This window comes from Salvelinus alpinus, chromosome 29 (assembly GCF_045679555.1).
Source record: "Salvelinus alpinus chromosome 29, SLU_Salpinus.1, whole genome shotgun sequence".
Taxonomy (NCBI): domain Eukaryota; kingdom Metazoa; phylum Chordata; class Actinopteri; order Salmoniformes; family Salmonidae; genus Salvelinus; species Salvelinus alpinus.
The window spans coordinates 22,110,052-22,129,861 of NC_092114.1; the positions used below are offsets into that span (position 1 = coordinate 22,110,052).

The 19,810-nt window shown below is 45.6% G+C and overlaps 1 protein-coding gene across 7 annotated transcripts in view; it reads right to left on the reverse strand.

Annotated features, from left to right (window-relative positions):
* The window catches only part of elmo1 (engulfment and cell motility 1 (ced-12 homolog, C. elegans)), a 214,486-nt gene that overhangs the window by 77,925 nt on the left and 116,751 nt on the right, over positions 1 to 19,810 (reverse strand). For all 7 annotated transcript variants that reach the window (XM_071375195.1, XM_071375190.1, XM_071375192.1 and 4 more), the window contains 2 exons: positions 18,848 to 18,952; positions 17,629 to 17,737 (listed from right to left, as the gene is read on the reverse strand). In XM_071375195.1, coding sequence (XP_071231296.1) covers positions 17,629 to 17,737; positions 18,848 to 18,952 — 214 coding nt within the window. The remainder of the gene's footprint in view (positions 1 to 17,628; positions 17,738 to 18,847; positions 18,953 to 19,810) is intronic.

A 19,810-nucleotide genomic window follows, 5' to 3' on the forward strand; every position in this document is an offset into this window, starting at 1 on the left:
CCCGCCTTAACCCTACCCGCCTTAACCCTACCCGCCTTAACCCTACCCGCCTTAACCCTACCCACCTTAACCCTACCCACCTTAACCCTACCCACCTTAACCCTACCCACCCTAACCAACTTGACCCTACTCCCAGGGGAAGGGAAAATATATATTTAGGGTGTTCCATTGAGAAAGGCACTTGGCGCCAACTGTTTTATGATACACTGTTGATTGGAATGTCATTTAGTGACCACATATTACAGGGGACTACCCTTTATTCTTGATGGAATGTCATTTAGTGACCACATATTACAGGGGACTACCCTTTATTCTTGATGGAATGTCATTTAGTGACCACATATTACAGGGGACTACCCTTTATTCTTGATGGAATGTCATTTAGTGACCACATATTACAGGGGACTACCCTTTATTCTTGATGGAATGTCATTTAGTGACCACATATTACAGGGGACTACCCTTTATTCTTGATGGAATGTCATTTAGTGACCACATATTACAGGGGACTACCCTTTATTCTTGATGGAATGTCATTTAGTGACCACATATTACAGGGGACTACCCTTTATTCTTGATGGAATGTCATTTAGTGACCACATATTACAGGGGACTACCCTTTATTCTTGATGGAATGTCATTTAGTGACCACATATTACAGGGGACTACCCTTTATTCTTGATGGAATGTCATTTAGTGACCACATATTACAGGGGACTACCCTTTATTCTTGATGGAATTTTTGAGCTTTCTGGGACCCCTTCATCTATTTTTACAATGTATTAAAATAGTACCTTGGTTTTAACTAGAGGGTCATCAAATGAGTGGGGTAAGCATCCGTGCACCCTGTACTACTTGTGGGTAACAGTTTTTGTCCCCTTACCTAACCTTCACCCTAACCCTCACACCAAAACCATCAACCTAACCCTTAAGCTTAAAACAGCATTTGAACAAATTCAGGACATGAAAAAAGTCCCGACTTTTCAAAAATGTTATTGTTTTCCAACATTGTCAGGTCATTGGGGTGAATTGTTAGGATATTGGGGTCCTGATATAAGGTGAGGAGGTGGAGCGAGTGGGACTGCTGAGGGATTATTTAAGATACTCTTTGAATCTTTGAAGAGGTAGGGTTTCAAATGTTTTCGGAAGATGGGCAGGGACTCTGCTGTCCTAGCTTCAGGGGGAAGCTGGTTCCACTATTGGGGTGCCAGGACAGAGAAGAGCTTGGAGTCAGTAGGAGTTATTGCATCATGGCGTGGTTATATCACAGGCAGCATGACATCATAGGCCAGTGAGTGGACAGGAACAGGACACGTCCCCCTGAGGGCCCCAGACAGATGGAGGGGGTTAGCAGGGTGAGTCATTGGCCTGAGTAGGGGTACACACCATCTGGCCCATCCCAGCCCTCTGTCTGTGTGTGTGTGGCCCCAACGCGTACCTTACTAACCACCAAAGGGCGGTCAACAGCAGGATAGTAGCCTCTCTAAAGTTGGAGATGGACAGCGCCCCAAATGGCACCCTATTCCCTACATAGTGCCCTACTTTTGACCAGGGCCCATAGGACTATAGGACCCATCAGACCTAGTGTTCTATATGTAGTGAATTGCGTGCCATTTGGAAGACATGGACTGAGTGACTGGGCTGCCCGTACTGAAGGGAACAGGATACTAAAACAGAAGTAAAAGGAGGGGTGTTTGTCCTACAAGGCCATATGTCTGTCTCCCTGAATCCCAAATGTTATATACCCCTGTGAGTAGTCTTCCCCATGGAGGTGGAGGTAGCCTTTCATGGAAGTAAGTTTCTCTCCGCTTCAACAACAAAGGTAAGGTCGCAAAATACTCACTTGGCAGACAGACACCAATCACTTCACCACGTCATTCTGTTCCCCAGGGGTTAAGCATGCTCTGGGATAGTCAGATGCCACCCCCCAGCTCCTATCTATCCTCAGCTGTGACTGGGTAGTCCGGGACCTGGAGGTCAAAGTTCGCTGTAATCTAGGAGACTTGTGTTTCATTGACAGGCGGGATATGAAGGCTTGAGAACATTGACGCTCTTCTGGCCATATAACTGATTAGAGCTCAGACTACAGACAGACAGACAGACCAGACACTAACTACACAGATGTGACCATCGAGGGAGAGGTGACAGACAGGGAGAGAGAGAGACAGAGAGAGAGAGAGAAATAGAGAGAGAGAGAGAAAGGGAGAGAGCGTCAGAGCAGATAAGATTGTTTGTAATATAAATTATGTATGAGGTCTGTGTGAGAGAGAGGGCGAGGCAGAAAGAGAGACCGAGAGAGAGAGAGAGAGAGAGAGAGAGACAGCAGCAAGATTTGTGACCTGTTGCCACAAGAAAAGGGCAACCAGTGAAGAACAAACACCACTGTAAATACAACCCATATTTATGTTTATTTATTTTAACTTGTGTGCTTTAACCATTTGTACATTGTTACAACACTGCATATATATAATATGACATTTGTACTGTCTTTATTGTTTTGAAACTTCTGTATGTGTAATGTTTACTGTTCATTTTTATTGTTTATTTGACTTTTGTATATTACCTACCTCACTTGCTTTGGCAATGTTAACACATGTTTCCCATGCCAATAAAGCCCCTTGAATTGAATTGAATTGAATTGAGAGAGAGAGAGAGAGAGAGAGAGAAAGGGAGAGACAGAGAGTGTGAGTGACCAGTGGGCAGAGAGCCTTCCTGACATCTGTCTGAGCCCAGTGAGATGAATGTGATGGGGCAGGAGGGAGGGATGGAAGGAGAGAGGGGAAGGACAAACAAGAGGACGAACACAGAGAGGAGAGTCACCTTGGAGCGAGAGAACCAGCATGATGAAAACACGCGGAAAGATGTCATCCTCACTAATTACCATGCCAGCAGGCCTGGACATCCACCTGCGACAAAGGGAGTGTGTGTGTAGGGGAGAGCGAAGTGTGTGTCTATGTGTATCAGTGTGTGTGTGTGTGTGTGTGTGTGTGTGTGTGTGTGTGTGTGTGTGTGTGTGTGTGTGTGTGTGTGTGTGTGTGTGTGTGTGTGTGTACACGTGCGTAAGTGTGTGTGTTTGTGAGACGCAGCGTCAGCAACACCTTTCAGGGCCAGTCAATGTCAGGGCCAGTCAGTGTCCTATCCAGACTGGCAAGAGGATGCCCAGACAAGTCAGGGAGCCTTGGTTCCCTTCCAGCCAATGGGTCAGTAAGGCAGCTGAGTGTGAGTTCTCTCCCATGCTGGACAAATCTCTTCACATCAGACCTCGCCTAACTGTTGGGCCATTAAGGTCAGGACACGTGGGCTGCGGCCCAAATCGCACCCTATTCCCTATATACAGTGGGGAGAACAAGTATTTGATACACTGCCGATTTTGCAGGTTTTCCTACTTGCAAAGCATGTAGAGGTCTGTCATTTTTATCATAGATACACTTCAACTGTGAGAGACGGAATCTAAAACAAAAATCCAGAAAATCACATTGTATGATTTTTAAGTAATTCATTTGCATTTTATTGCATGACATAAGTATTTGATACATCAGAAAAGCAGAACTTAATATTTGGTACAGAAACCTTTGTTTGCAATTACAGATATCATACGTTTCCTGTAGTTCTTGACCAGGTTTGCACACACTGCAGCAGGGATTTCGGCCCACTCCTCCATACAGACCTTCTCCAGATCCTTCAGGTTTCGCGCTGTCGCTGGGCAATACGGACTTTCAGCTCCCTCCAAAGATTTTCTATTGGGTTCAGGTCTGGAGACTGGCTAGGCCACTCCAGGACCTTGAGATGCTTCTTACGGAGCCACTCCTTAGTTGCCCTGGCTGTGTGTTTCGGGTCATTGTCATGCTGGAAGACCCAGCCACGACCCATCTTCAATGCTCTTACTGAGGGAAGGAGGTTGTAGGCCAAGATCTCGCGATACATGGCCCCATCCATCCTCCCCTCAATACGGTGCAGTCGTCCTGTCCCCTTTGCAGAAAAGCATCCCCAAAGAATGATGTTTCCACCTCCATGCTTCACGGTTGGGATGGTGTTCTTGGGGTTGTACTCATCCTTCTTCTTCCTCCAAACACGGCGAGTGAAGTTTAGACCAAGAAGCTATTTTTGTCTCATCAGACCACATGACCTTCTCCCATTCCTCCTCTGGATCATCCAGATGGTCATTGGCAAACTTCAGATGGGCCTGGACATGCGCTGGCTTGAGCAGGGGGACCTTGCGTGCACTGCAGGATTTTAATCCATGACGGCGTAGTGTGTTACTAATGGTTTTCTTTGAGACTGTGGTCCCAGCTCTCTTCAGGTCATTGACCAGGTCCTGCCGTGTAGTTCTGGGCTGATCCCTCACCTTCCTCATGATCATTGATGCCCCACGAGGTGAGATCTTGCATGGAGCCCCAGACCGAGGGTGATTGACCGTCATCTTCAACTTCTTCCATTTTCTAATAATTGCACCAACAGTTGTTGCCTTCTCACCAAGCTGCTTGCCTATTGTCCTGTAGCCCATCCCAGCCTTGTGCAGGTCTACAATTTTATCCCTGATGTCCTTACACAGCTCTCTGGTCTTGGCCATTGTGGAGAGGTTGGAGTCTGTTTGATTGAGTGTGTGGACAGGTGTCTTTTATACAGGTAACGAGTTCAAACAGGTGCAGTTAATACAGGTAATGGATGGAGAACAGGAGGGCTTCTTAAAGAAAAACTAACAGGTCTGTGAGAGCCGGAATTCTTACTGGTTGGTAGGTGATCAAATACTTATGTCAGGCAATAAAATGCAAATTAATTACTTAAAAATCATACAATGTGATTTTCTGGATTTTTGTTTTAGATTCCGTCTCTCACAGTTGAAGTGTACCTATGATAAAAAATTACAGACCTCTACATGCTTTGTAAGTAGGAAAACCTGCAAAATCGGCAGTGTATCAAATACTTGTTCTCCCCACTGTATAGCACTACTTTTGACCAGGGACCGTAGGGCTCAGGGTGAAAAGTAGTGCACTATTAAGGTAAAATAAGTGTTTCCGTTCCCATCGTCATCAACACAGCTGGCTGTTTTTAATGAAGTGTTCCCGTCCGTCACCATCGTCATCAACACAGCTGGCTGTTTTTAATGAAGTGTTTGCGTTCCCATCGTCATCAACACAGCTGGCTGTTTTTAATGAAGTGTTTCCGTTCCCATCGTCATCAACACAGCTGGCTGTTTTTAATGAAGTGTTTCCATTCCCATCGTCATCAACACAGCTGGCTGTTTTTAATGAAGTGTTTCCGTTCCCATCGTCATCAGCACAGTTGGCTGTTTTTAATGAAGTGTTTCCATTCCCATCGTCATCAACACAGCTGGCTGTTTTTAATGAAGTGTTTCCGTTCCCATCGTCATCAGCACAGTTGGCTGTTTTTAATGAAGTGTTTCCATTCCCATCGTCATCAACACAGCTGGCTGTTTTTAATGAAGTGTTTCCGTTCCCATCGTCATCAACACAGCTGGCTGTTTTTAATGAAGTGTTTCCGTTCCCATCGTCATCAACACAGCTGGCTGTTTTTAATGAAGTGTTTCCGTTCCCATCGTCATCAACACAGCTGGCTGTTTTTAATGAAGTGTTTGCGTTCCCATCGTCATCAACACAGCTGGCTGTTTTTAATGAAGTGTTTGCGTTCCCATCGTCATCAACACAGCTGGCTGTTTTTAATGAAGTGTTTCCGTTCCCATCGTCATCAGCACAGCTGGCTGTTTTTAATGAAGTGTTTCCGTTCGCATCATCATCAACACAGCTGGCTGTTTTTAATGAAGTGTTTGCGTTCCCATTGTCATCAACACAGCTGGCTGTTTTTAATGAAGTGTTTCCGTTCCCATCGTCATCAACACAGCTGGCTGTTTTTAATGAAGTGTTTCCGTTCCCATCGTCATCAACACAGCTGGCTGTTTTTAATGAAGTGTTTCCATTCCCATCGTCATCAACACAGCTGGCTGTTTTTAATGAAGTGTTTCCGTTCCCATCGTCATCAACACAGCTGGCTGTTTTTAATGAAGTGTTTCCATTCCCATCGTCATCAACACAGCTGGCTGTTTTTAATGAAGTGTTTCCATTCCCATCGTCATCAACACAGCTGGCTGTTTTTAATGAAGTGTTTCCATTCCCATCGTCATCAGCACAGTTGGCTGTTTTTAATGAAGTGTTTCCATTCCCATCGTCATCAACACAGCTGGCTGTTTTTAATGAAGTGTTTCCGTTCCCATCGTCATCAACACAGCTGGCTGTTTTTAATGAAGTGTTTCCATTCCCATCGTCATCAGCACAGCTGGCTGTTTTTAATGAAGTGTTTCCGTTCCCATCGTCATCAACACAGCTGGCTGTTTTTAATGAAGTGTTTGCGTTCCCATTGTCATCAACACAGCTGGCTGTTTTTAATGAAGTGTTTCCGTTCCCGTTCCCATTGTCATCAACACAGCTGGCTGTTTTTAATGAAGTGTTTGCGTTCCCATCGTCATCAGCACAGCTGGCTGTTTTTAATGAAGTGTTTCCATTCCCATCGTCATCAACACAGCTGGCTGGTTTTAATGAAGTGTTTCCGTTCCCATCGTCATCAACACAGCTGGCTGTTTTTAATGAAGTGTTTGCGTTCCCATTGTCATCAACACAGCTGGCTGTTTTTAATGAAGTGTTTCCGTTCCCATCGTCATCAACACAGCTGGCTGTTTTTAATGAAGTGTTTGCGTTCCCATCGTCATCAACACAGCTGGCTGTTTTTAATGAAGTGTTTGCGTTCCCATTGTCATCAACACAGCTGGCGGTTTTTAATGAAGTGTTTGCGTTCCCATCGTCATCAACACAGCTGGCTGTTTTTAATGAAGTGTTTGCGTTCCCATCGTCATCAACACAGCTGGCTGTTTTTAATGAAGTGTTTCCGTTCCCATCGTCATCAGCACAGCTGGCTGTTTTTAATGAAGTGTTTCCGTTCGCATCGTCATCAACACAGCTGGCTGTTTTTAATGAAGTGTTTGCGTTCCCATCGTCATCAACACAGCTGGCTGTTTTTAATGAAGTGTTTCCGTTCCCATCGTCATCAACACAGCTGGCTGTTTTTAATGAAGTGTTTCCGTTCCCATCGTCATCAACACAGCTGGCTGTTTTTAATGAAGTGTTTCCATTCCCATCGTCATCAACACAGCTGGCTGTTTTTAATGAAGTGTTTCCGTTCCCATCGTCATCAACACAGCTGGCTGTTTTTAATGAAGTGTTTCCATTCCCATCGTCATCAACACAGCTGGCTGTTTTTAATGAAGTGTTTCCATTCCCATCGTCATCAACACAGCTGGCTGTTTTTAATGAAGTGTTTCCGTTCCCATCGTCATCAGCACAGTTGGCTGTTTTTAATGAAGTGTTTCCATTCCCATCGTCATCAACACAGCTGGCTGTTTTTAATGAAGTGTTTCCATTCCCATCGTCATCAGTACAGTTGGCTGTTTTTAATGAAGTGTTTCCATTCCCATCGTCATCAACACAGCTGGCTGTTTTTAATGAAGTGTTTCCGTTCCCATCGTCATCAACACAGCTGGCTGTTTTTAATGAAGTGTTTGCGTTCCCATCGTCATCAACACAGCTGGCTGTTTTTAATGAAGTGTTTCCATTCCCATCGTCATCAGCACAGCTGGCTGTTTTTAATGAAGTGTTTCCGTTCCCATCGTCATCAACACAGCTGGCTGTTTTTAATGAAGTGTTTGCGTTCCCATTGTCATCAACACAGCTGGCTGTTTTTAATGAAGTGTTTCCGTTCCCGTTCCCATTGTCATCAACACAGCTGGCTGTTTTTAATGAAGTGTTTGCGTTCCCATCGTCATCAGCACAGCTGCTGTTTTTAATGAAGTGTTTCCATTCCCATCGTCATCAACACAGCTGGCTGGTTTTAATGAAGTGTTTCCGTTCCCATCGTCATCAACACAGCTGGCTGTTTTTAATGAAGTGTTTGCGTTCCCATTGTCATCAACACAGCTGGCTGTTTTTAATGAAGTGTTTCCGTTCCCATCGTCATCAACACAGCTGGCTGTTTTTAATGAAGTGTTTCCGTTCCGATCGTCATCAACACAGCTGGCTGTTTTTAATGAAGTGTTTCCATTCCCATCGTCATCAACACAGCTGGCTGTTTTTAATGAAGTGTTTCCGTTCCCATCGTCATCAGCACAGTTGGCTGTTTTTAATGAAGTGTTTCCATTCCCATCGTCATCAACACAGCTGGCTGTTTTTAATGAAGTGTTTCCATTCCCATCGTCATCAACACAGCTGGCTGTTTTTAATGAAGTGTTTGCGTTCCCATTGTCATCAACACAGCTGGCTGTTTTTAATGAAGTGTTTCGTCATCGCACAGCTGGCTGTTTTTAATGAAGTGTTTCCGTTCCCATCGTCATCAACACAGCTGGCTGTTTTTAATGAAGTGTTTGCGTTCCCATTGTCATCAACACAGCTGGCTGTTTTTAATGAAGTGTTTCCGTTCCCATCGTCATCAACACAGCTGGCTGTTTTTAATGAAGTGTTTGCCGATTCCCATCGTCATCAACACAGCTGGCTGTTTTTAATGAAGTGTTCCATTCCCATCGTCATCAACACAGCTGGCTGTTTTATGAGTGTTTCGTTCCCATTGTCATCAACACAGCTGGCTGTTTTTAATGAAGTGTTTCCGTTCCCATCGTCATCAACACAGCTGGCTGTTTTTAATGAAGTGTTTCCGTTCCCATCGTCATCAACACAGCTGGCTGTTTTTAATGAAGTGTTTCCGTTCCCATCGTCATCAACACAGCTGGCTGGTTTAATTAAGTGTTTGCGTTCCCATTGTCATCAACACAGCTGGCTGGTTTAATGTGACTCCAGATTTCTGTTGGATTTATTGGATTATGGCAATTACATTTGAAACTTTAAACATCAGGGCTTAAATATTTTAACATCTGTGGTCAAGAAAGGCAGAGTTGCAAAGAAAAAGCCATCTCTCGGACTGGGCAATAAAAAGGAAAGATTAAGATGGGCAAAAGAACACAGACACTGGACAGAGGAACTCTGCCTAGAAGGCCAGCATCACGGATTCGCCTCTTCACTATTGATGTTGAGACTGGTGTTTTGCGGGTACTATTTAATGAAGCTGCCAGTTGAGGACTTGTGAAGTGTCTGTTTCTCAAACTAGACACTCTAATGTTCTTGTCCTCTTGCTCAGTTGTGCACCGGGGCCTCCCACTCCTCTTTCTATTCTGGTTAGAGCCAGTTTGCGCTGTTCTGTGAAGGGAGTAGTACACAGCGTTGTATGAGATCTTCAGTTTCTTGGCAATATTTCGCATGGAATAGCCTTCATTTCTCAGAACAAAAATAGACTGACGAGTTTCAGAAGAAAGTTCTTTGTTTCTGGCCACAACAGTTTTCAGTTGTGCTAACATAATTGCAAAATGGTTTCCTAATGATCAATTAGCCTTTTAAAATTATAAACTTGGATAAACTAACACAACGTGCCATTGGAACACAGGCGTGATGGTTACTGATAATGGGCCTCTGTACGCCTATGTAGATATTCCATAAAAAATCTGCCGTTTCCAGCTACAAAAGTAATTTACAACATTAACAATGTCTACACTGTGTTTCTAATCAATTTTATGTTATTTTTATGGCCAACAAATTAGCTTTCCTTTCAAAAACAAGGACATTTCTAAGTGACCCCAAACTTTTGAACGGTAGTGTACATCTAATTACTCCACAGCTGACAGCTCTGCTGGAATACAGACATGAAAATACATCTAATTACTCCACACCTGACATCTCTGCTGGAATACAGACATGAAAATACATCTAATTACTCCTACATGAAGGAACACACACATCCATTCTAAATCACACAGCCCTGTCCAATACAGAGAGAAGAAGTAGCCAAAGAAAGGTCATTATTCTTATTCTGTAAATAAACCCACATGCATTCCTTATGTGACAAAGCTCTCCCAAATACAGAGGCACAGAGAAATTGAATTACGCTTATGCAAATAAAAACACATCTCTTACATTATACTTCCTAGAGCTGCCGCCGGACATAACAAACAAACTCGGATTCTTCTTCTGTCACACACACACACAAAGCAAACAATCATCTATTTCCTGCCCCGAAAAACTCTGCACAAAAACAGACGTCGGAGCAATCTCATCATTACAATGCATCTAATCTACATCAAGCCTTTTGTCCGCGTGTTTGGTTAACCGAGCGGAGGAGTGAGCACACAGTAGGAGATGAATCTGAGAACAAGCCTTTCCTGTCTTATTTGATTTTGTACTTGGTTTCACTGCATTAGCAGTCGGTAGGAGCAACCCATGCTTGTGTATGTGCTCGCTGTTTTCTCAAATGCCTGCTTGTTTTCAGCACAGGGAAGAGCTATCTATACTCATTGTAGATGGGCTCCATCTCAATAGTGTAAAGTGGAGTTCTTTACCCGTCGCCTTCTATTCATTTTCCATCTCCAGGAGTTTTCCTCACTGCGTGACCTTACCAGGAATATCCTGGCGCTATAGTTGTGGGCTATAACTAAGACCCAGTGTTTCCTATAGCCATTTAACATAGTAAGGAAAAACTCTGGTCCTTCTCATAGGTGCCACTCAAACGTAAAACGTATGCACGCATGACTAAGTGGCTTTGGATAAAATCATCTGCTAAATGGCATATATTATAGAGTGGATGGGATTAGATCGTATTTCTTTCACCTGTCAAGTCACTTTAGATCAGAGTGGAAAACGTAGTCACTGTAAATCTTCAGAAAATGTTGATCGTCTGCCATTTTACTCCTTCCACCCCTTTAGTCCCATCCTCTTCACACATGATCTAGAAGAACACGTAGTGGCTTAAACCACAGGATTTAGCCAGTCAATTCAAATAGGATTGTTTCTTTAAGCTAATGGTTCTCAGAAGTTCTAGCGTCAGCAGGCACCTCAGACATGTCATCACAGAAGGACGTGTTTCTGCTAATGAGTTTGGAGGATTTTGAGACCCTGCGGAGTTCACATCCACACAAACACACAGCAGAGAGGAGCCTCGGAGGGAACCACAACCTCCCACAGGTAACAGCTGATGACATCACTCAATTCCAAACAGTCAGACAAAACTGACATCGTGGATTTGGATAGCAGCATCCCTGCCTAGAGACAGGTATGGAGAAGGACATGGTAAGCCTGAGACCTGCCCAGTGAGTGAATGAATGAGTGAATGAGTGAGCCTGTTCTGGGGAAACATGCTGGGCTGGAGATGATAAATCTTTTAAGCTCTGCAGTGGGCTGTTGGAGAGGAAGGGGGGGTGGAGGGGTGTTAGATGGGAGGGGACTCAGGACAACTGGACGGGGACATGATTAATGCGCAGAGCCAAGCAGCACAGTGACACACACACAGCCAGCCAGGCAGATCGCACAAACAAGCCCCCTCCATTCCTCTCCACTCCCACTTCTGCATAAAAATATATAAATACAAACCAGGGAAATGTCAAAACAGTATCTATTTATGGTTGCGGCTGTGGCGGTTATTGAACCTTGGGTCGAACTGAAAGTTCAAGTGGAATGTAGAGTGCCACCGCTGCTGCCTGCCGCCCGTCCGCTCGCCTACGTTCCAGGGGAAACAGAAAACGTTTTTTTCAAACTGATCTGTTGACCTGTGTATGTTCCACATTGCTCTGCGTCTTTCAGACTGAATCTCTGATACAGCAATCTGCTCTGTTGTTGTTGTGTAAGAGGGAGACACAGCACCCTATTTAAAGGTTAGTAGGCTACAATGACCTCAAGGTATACACCATGGGGTGTGTCTCAAATGAGACCCTATTCCCTATAGTGCACTTGACAAGTGCCCTATGGATCCTGGTCAAAAGTAGTGCACTATATAAGACATTGGGTGCCTTTGGGGATATGTTGCTCTATAAAACAGTGGGACGGAATAGTGGAGGGATAGTAGAGGAATAGTGGAGGGATAGTAGGGATAGTGGAGGAATAGTGGAGGGATAGTAGGGATAGTAGGGATAGTGGAGGAATAGTGGAGGGATAGTAGGGATAGTGGAGGAATAGTGGAGGGATAGAGGAGGGATAGTAGGGATAGTGGAGGAATAGTGGAGGGATAGAGGGGATAGTGGAGGAATAGTGGAGGGATAGAGGGGATAGTGGAGGGATAGTAGAGGGATAGTAGAGGGAATAGTGGAGGGATAGTAGAGGGAATAGTGGAGGGATAGTGGAGGGATAGAGGGGATAGTGGAGGGATAGAGGGGATAGTGGAGGGATAGAGGGGATAGTGGAGGGATAGAGGGGATAGTGGAGGAATAGTGGAGGGATAGAGGGGATAGTGGAGGGATAGATGGGATAGTGGAGGGATAGTGGAGATAGTGGAGGAATAGTGGAGGGATAGAGGGGATAGTGGAGGGATAGATGGGATAGTGGAGGGATAGATGGGATAGTGGAGGAATAGTGGAGGGATAGAGGGGATAGTGGAGGGATAGAGGGGATAGTGGAGGGATAGTGGAGGGATAGTGGAGGGATAGAGGGGATAGTGGAGGGATAGTGGAGGGATAGAGGGGATAGTGGAGGGATAGAGGGGATAGTGGAGGGATAGAGGGGATAGTGGAGGGATAGAGGGGATAGTGGAGGGATAGTGGGGATAGTGGAGGGATAGAGGGGATAGTGGAGGGATAGAGGGGATAGTGGAGGGATAGAGGGGATAGTGGAGGGATAGAGGGGATAGTGGAGGGATAGAGGGGATAGTGGAGGGATAGAGGGGATAGTGGAGGGATAGAGGGGATAGTGGAGATAGTGGAGATAGTGGAGGGATAGAGAAAATAGTGGAGGGATAGAGGGGATAGTGGAGGGATAGAGAAAATAGTGGAGGGATAGAGGGGATAGTGGAGGGATAGAGGGGATAGAGGAGGGATAGAGGGGAGAGAGGAGGGATAGAGGGGATAGTGGAGGGATAGAGGGGATAGTGGAGGGATAGTGGGGATAGTGGAGGGATAGAGGGGATAGTGGAGGGATAGAGGGGATAGTGGAGGGATAGAGGGGATAGTGGAGGGATAGAGGGGATAGTGGAGGGATAGAGGGGATAGTGGAGGGATAGAGGGGATAGTGGAGGGATAGAGGGGATAGTGGAGAGATAGTGGGATAGTGGAGGGATAGAGGGGATAGTGGAGGGATAGTGGAGGGATAGAGGGGATAGTGGAGGAATAGTGGAGGGATAGAGGGGATAGTGGAGGGATAGTAGAGGGATAGTAGAGGGAATAGTGGAGGGATAGTGGAGGGATAGAGGGGATAGTGGAGGGATAGAGGGGATAGTGGAGGGATAGAGGGGATAGTGGAGGAATAGTGGAGGGATAGAGGGGATAGTGGAGGGATAGATGGGATAGTGGAGGGATAGATGGGATAGAGGGGATAGTGGAGGGATAGAGGGGATAGTGGAGGGATAGAGGGGATAGTGGAGGGATAGAGGGGATAGTGGAGGAATAGTGGAGGGATAGAGGGGATAGTGGAGGGATAGATGGGATAGTGGAGGGATAGATGGGATAGTGGAGGAATAGTGGAGGGATAGAGGGGATAGTGGAGGGATAGAGGGGATAGTGGAGGGATAGTGGAGGGATAGTGGAGGGATAGAGGGGATAGTGGAGGGATAGTGGAGGGATAGAGGGGATAGTGGAGGGATAGAGGGGATAGTGGAGGGATAGAGGGGATAGTGGAGGGATAGAGGGGATAGTGGAGGGATAGAGGGGATAGTGGAGGGATAGAGGGGATAGTGGAGGGATAGTGGGGATAGTGGAGGGATAGAGGGGATAGTGGAGGGATAGAGGGGATAGTGGAGGGATAGAGAGGATAGTGGAGGGATAGAGGGGATAGTGGAGGGATAGAGGGGATAGTGGAGATAGTGGAGATAGTGGAGATAGTGGAGGGATAGAGAAAATAGTGGAGGGATAGAGGAGGGATAGAGAAAATAGTGGAGGGATAGAGGGGATAGTGGAGGGATAGAGGGGATAGAGGAGGGATAGAGGGGATAGTGGAGGGATAGAGGGGATAGTGGAGGGATAGAGGGGATAGTGGAGGGATAGAGGGGATAGTGGAGGGATAGAGGGGATAGTGGAGGGATAGAGGGGATAGTGGAGGGATAGAGGGGATAGTGGAGGGATAGAGGGGATAGTGGAGGGATAGAGGGGATAGTGGAGAGATAGTGGGATAGTGGAGGGATAGAGGGGATAGTGGAGGGATAGAGGGGATAGTGGAGGGATAGTGGAGGGATAGAGGGGATAGTGGAGGGATAGATGGGATAGTTTGGGGATAGAGGGGATAGTGGAGAGATAGAGGGGATAGTGGAGGGATAGAGGGGATAGTGGAGGGATAGAGAAAATAGACTAGAAAGGCCAAAAGATGCCCCAAGCATTCCCAGAATCCTGTTGTGTGTGATTTGTCTGGGTAGATGGGGAATTAAGAAGTCCAAAGCCCACCAGAGGTTTATTGGCATTTCAAAGCAGCAAACTAAAGTAAATGATCCAAGAAAAAAATTGCCACGGTTGGCGCTGAGATTAATTCCTTATCGTCTTTCTATTTTTATCCAGCAAATGGATGTGTGTGAAGAGAAAGAGCTTTGGCTTTGAACACTACTTTCTCCTCCACGCTAACACCGGGGGTTTCGTTTTTTCATATATATTATTTTTAAAAGGCAGACCATTACTATTTAATGAAGAACTATGCCACTGCTTCCATTTCCGAGTTCATTTAATGAAGTTTTGGTGTCTGAGTGGAGGGTTGCGTCAGTTTCTCTGCCCTTGCACTTTTAAATCATTTAAAGGACTGCAGGGCACAGCTCAGAATGGATTTATCTAACGACCTTTACCTATCCTGTCCTCCCTCCTTTCCTATAATAACTTTGATTTGTGAATGTTAAAACTACATTTTTCCATTTCCCCCAAACTTCCATATGCTTGGATGCTCTGTTGAGTTATACAGACTGCAACTCCAAGTGTCATAATGACTCTTTAAAGTGCTACGCTTCTCTTTGTTGGTTTGCATTAAGACTTTGAATCAAGACATGATGCTAAATTCTATGTTGTCATCTTGTCACTAATAAAATGCTTTATTATATATGCCTGGGTGGACAGACAGTGAGAGAGGGGGCAGGGAGACAGACAGTGAGGGGGGGCATGGGGACAGAGTGAGAGAAGGGGGCAGGGGGACAGACAGTGTGTGTGTGTGTGTTAGGTGGGCTAACAGTGATGGGGGGGCAGATGGGAAAACAGTGATGGGGGGTGGGGGGGGCGGTCAAACCGGCCTGTCAGACACAGACCATTGGAGCCTATCCTTAGACAGAAGGAGAGAGAGGGTAGGGTCACGCCTAGGGGCTCTGGGGTCACTGCCTAACCCCTCAACACACAGCTAACTGAATTACATTTAGGGATTGGATAAAGCTCCTCATTGAAGATGAATGGCAGTTTTCAACTGATACGATTGAAAATCTATTAATCAATTGAAAATTGCTATTGACCTCGTGAAATGACTGACTTGAAATGGAATTGACTCCCAACCCTGCTACACACTGCGGCATAGTGCATACCGTGTCTGACCCTTCCATGGTCATCAATATTAATGGTGGCTCTATTCCCTATAAGCAGTGTTTCCCAACTCCAGTCCTCCAGTTCCCCTTAACAACACACATTGTTGTAGTCCTGGACAAAAACACCTGATTCATCTCATGGAGGGCTTGATGATTAGTTGAATCAGGTGTGCTTGCCTGGGGCCACAACAAAAATATATAGTGTGGGGGTACTGGAGGACCGGAGTTGGGAACCCCTGCTCCAGAGCATGATGGGTACTGGAGTTAGAGTGCTATCACAGACTAGCCAGAACCATGCATGAGAGTCACAGTCAAAGCTGACATGAATACCAAAAGGAAATCAGAGATAGGATATAGGCTTCAGGGTTTGAATTTTAATTGAAAAGGTTTTGGATACCAATGCAGACTCAGAGAGAAAAAGTATTTCCTAACCATACGTGTTAATCAGTTCTTCAATGCATCACAGTTCCTTACAAAAAGTGGTATCTTTTTCTTAAAGCAGTATAGGCATCACTTCTAAATCTAGCTTTACCTTATTTAGGTAGGCTACATTTACAACCTTCCCATCCCACTAAAATGAAGTTGGCAGATAGGGCTCCTATTCAGCCCTATATGATGCAATAAGGAGAGTGCCCAGCTCTTCTCCCCCTGGGCAGTGCCAGTCCCAGAGAGAGACAGTCTATTAGGAGGTGGAATAGGATGCACTTGAAATAGGGCGCACTTGAAGCCTACTTACTTCATCACTAATTGATGAACTCCAGCACAATTACAAAGTATAATGGGTCCTTTTATCTTCACTGCAGAAGACAGAGTTTACGGTAAAAATGGTCTGGAGGTTATTTCTCTGTCTGAATGTCTGGGCTTGATGTGAAAACAGACAGAGATGATGCTTTTAACCCTCGTACATTAAAGTGCCCTCCACATCGCATTCCACTAACACTCAATAGGGTTAAACGTCAATGGTGAGAGCTGCTCTCGATGAGTCTCACACACTTTACTATTGAGAGCTATTGGAGCTAAAATTGGGAGCACTAAGTACTAACTAATGAGATTTGGAAATCATGAGGCAGAATGTGACCACAGAGAAAACCTCCTGGTATTATGCTACTTATATGTTTCTTTCTTTGGCGTTTTGTTGATTGTTTGTATTCAGAGGGCAACAGAATGTGGCTAACCAATAGAAAAAGCATATTCTGTGCATCACCTAGATTGAATTCTTACATTTGTGCTCAGATATTGTCGGGTACTCCGCACCAGAGGAGGTTGGTGGGAGGAGCTATACGAGGACGGGCTCATTGTAATGGCTGGAATAGAATTCACGGAACGGTATCAAACACATGGAAATCTAGTTTGACTCTGTTACATTAATTCCATTCCAGCCATTACAATGAGTCCATCCTCCTATATATTATTTCACCAGCCTCCACTGTTCAGCACCCATACCATCTACAGAACACCATTGTCAGTAAATCAGGGTTGTATTCATTAGTGCACACCCTAGCAAAACATTTTGCACTGTAGCTACAAAAACAATAGTCTGTTATTGGACAAAATTTTATCCCCTTTTCTCCCCAATTTTCGTGGTATCCAATCGCTAGTAATTACTATCTTGTCTCATCGCTACAACTCCCGTACGGGCTCGGGAGAGACGAAGGTCGAAAGCCATGCGTCCTCCGAAGCACAACCCAACCCAACTGCTTCTTGCGGCTTGGATATCCCTACCGGCCAAACCCTCCCTAACCCGGACGACGCTAGGCCAATTGTGCGTCGCCCCACGGACCTCCCGGTCGCGGCCGGCTGCGACAGAGCTTGGGCGCGAACCCAGAGACTCTGGTGGCGCAGCTAGCACTGCGATGCAGTGCGATGCAGATACAGTGCGATGCAGACGCGATGCGATGCAGACGCGATGCGATGCAGATGCGATGCGATGCAGTGCTCTAGTTATTGGACAATTTCAAGTAGTTTCGGTCCGTTTTCTTCCTAGTGAATATGACCCTACAAGCACAATATGATCTAATAGGAACAATGAGGTGAGGATAGTTAATACCAGTAAAGACTTACGCAGCTCTCCCACTTTGAGGGTCTCACACAGCATCTTGGTCAGCTCGATGCTGCTGCGGCCGAACGGACACTCGTGCTTGTCCTCACGACTGCTGTTCTCCAGAACAATCTGGAATAGGGACAGAAAGTCACTCAATCCACCAACGTTTTTGCAAATACGTTTGTCATAAAAGTGTTTAACAGCCACCAGGCGCAGACGGACAGTCACAGAGACAGACACAAATAGGCGTCTCCACCAGGGCTGGTAACAAACTCAAACCATATGACCCTTGACCCATTAATCCAGTTAAACACACACTTTGAGGTCAAAGTTGACCAAGATGATTCATTTGGAGAGAGGCGGAGCAGAACAGGGAAAGCAGAGACAGCAGAAGGTCACCAGTGGGACAGAAAACTGGGACACAGTTTTTTGTTGTTGATTATCCCATCTCTATGGTACCATCGTAATTCATCCAGAGATTAGATTCTAGTTATTATTAATTACAGCACATTATACTGAATGTTATCTAGCACAAATGTCAAGTCTGAAAGACATTTGAATCTCAATGTGACATTGACTTTATTAGATCAAGATGTCTTTCCTTCTACGTAACCACTACAGAAGCCTCGACTATCCATTTGAACCTTGTTTGAGCCTTAACTGGTGCACTTGTACACAGCGTGTTTCATTCAGAAATCAATTCTCCATGTCCAAAAATCCACTCCAATTATAACGTTGCCGCAGCGACAAGTCCACACTGGAAAACATTAGCATCCTTATCATCGCCGTGGTGACAGTTTAATTTGGGGAATTGCTGGCCGTGTTTGGTCACAGCAGCAGGCAGGGGAGAGGGATGGGCCGGCCTGTGTATTAGGTTTTATATTAGGAGGACATAGCCATATGCTATAGTAGTGGGTCGACTGAATTCCAAGGCTACATATTGGCATTGTGTTTCATCAGACAGACTGTTTGGTCAGAGCCCAGTGAATCTATGGAGTGAGGGACGGGCCAGGGAGTGAGAGTGTGTGTGTGTGTGTGTGTGTGTGTGTGTGTGTGTGTGTGTGTGTGTGTGTGTGTGTGTGTGTGAGAGATGGAGAGAGTTTAGGTCGGCAGCAGGCACTGCAGAGGAATACTAGACACAAAGTAATGGACTCTAAGGAAACCAAAAGGAATTGTGTGCGTGTGGGTGTGTGCGTGTGTTTGTGTGTGTGTGCCTGTGTGTATGTTAGAGCTACTAACCCTGATGTAGGCATCCTGGTGGTGTCTAGCGAAGTACAGCATGTTATCCAGAGCCAGCATCCCAGGAGGAATCTGAGTGAAGTCCATAGCAGGGTTCACATGGTTCTAATGAGAGAGACGGGGGGGGAAAGAGAGAGCGAAGAGAGAGAGAGGAAAGAGAGAGCAGAGAGAGACAGAGAGAGAGAGGAAAGAGAGAGCAGAGAGAGACAGAGAGAGGAAAGAGGGCAGAGAGAGATGAGAGAGAGAGGTAGAGAGGAGAGAGAGAGGTAGAGAGGAGAGAGATAGAGAGGAGAGAGAAGTAGAGAAGAGAGAGAGAGGTAGAGAGGAGAGAGAAGTAGAGAGAGAGAGAGAGCGAGAGAGAGGTGAGTCATCAGACAAACAAGACTAGGACAAGTCTGAATAAGACAAGGTTGATTGGGAGACTAATTCGATCTCTATTCTCCATCAGCAAGCTAACTTGTCTGAGTGAATGGAGGACATAGAGAGATGACAAGGAAAGAGAGAGAGAGCAACATGGAGGAGTCTCAGAGATCCAGCTGTGTAACTGTTCCTGACAGACCAAAGGAAGAACCACAACCTTTAACAATTCCCTCACCAAGTCCAAATAAGCACGTTCTCTCTAAGATCCCCGTCTACCTGGGAGACTAATAGAATCTCAGACTACTGCCCTCTAGATACAGCACTAGATCAACTGCATCTAGCCACCTTTATACTGTGCTTCATCACACTGTGTGTGTGTGTGTGTGTCAGTGACCGTGCTTGCATGTGTGCAAGTGTGAACGAGCCTGTAAAGTCAGAGGGATATTTTCAGGGTCTTCCACACCACTGGAGAGATGAAGTCGGCCCTTATCTTATGGCAGCACACAGCAGCGTAGCAGAGTGACTTGGGTCTTAGCGAGCTGCCAAGCCCCTAACAGTTCAGGGACTTAGAGAGGAAATTATGGGCTTAGTTCCCCCTCACCA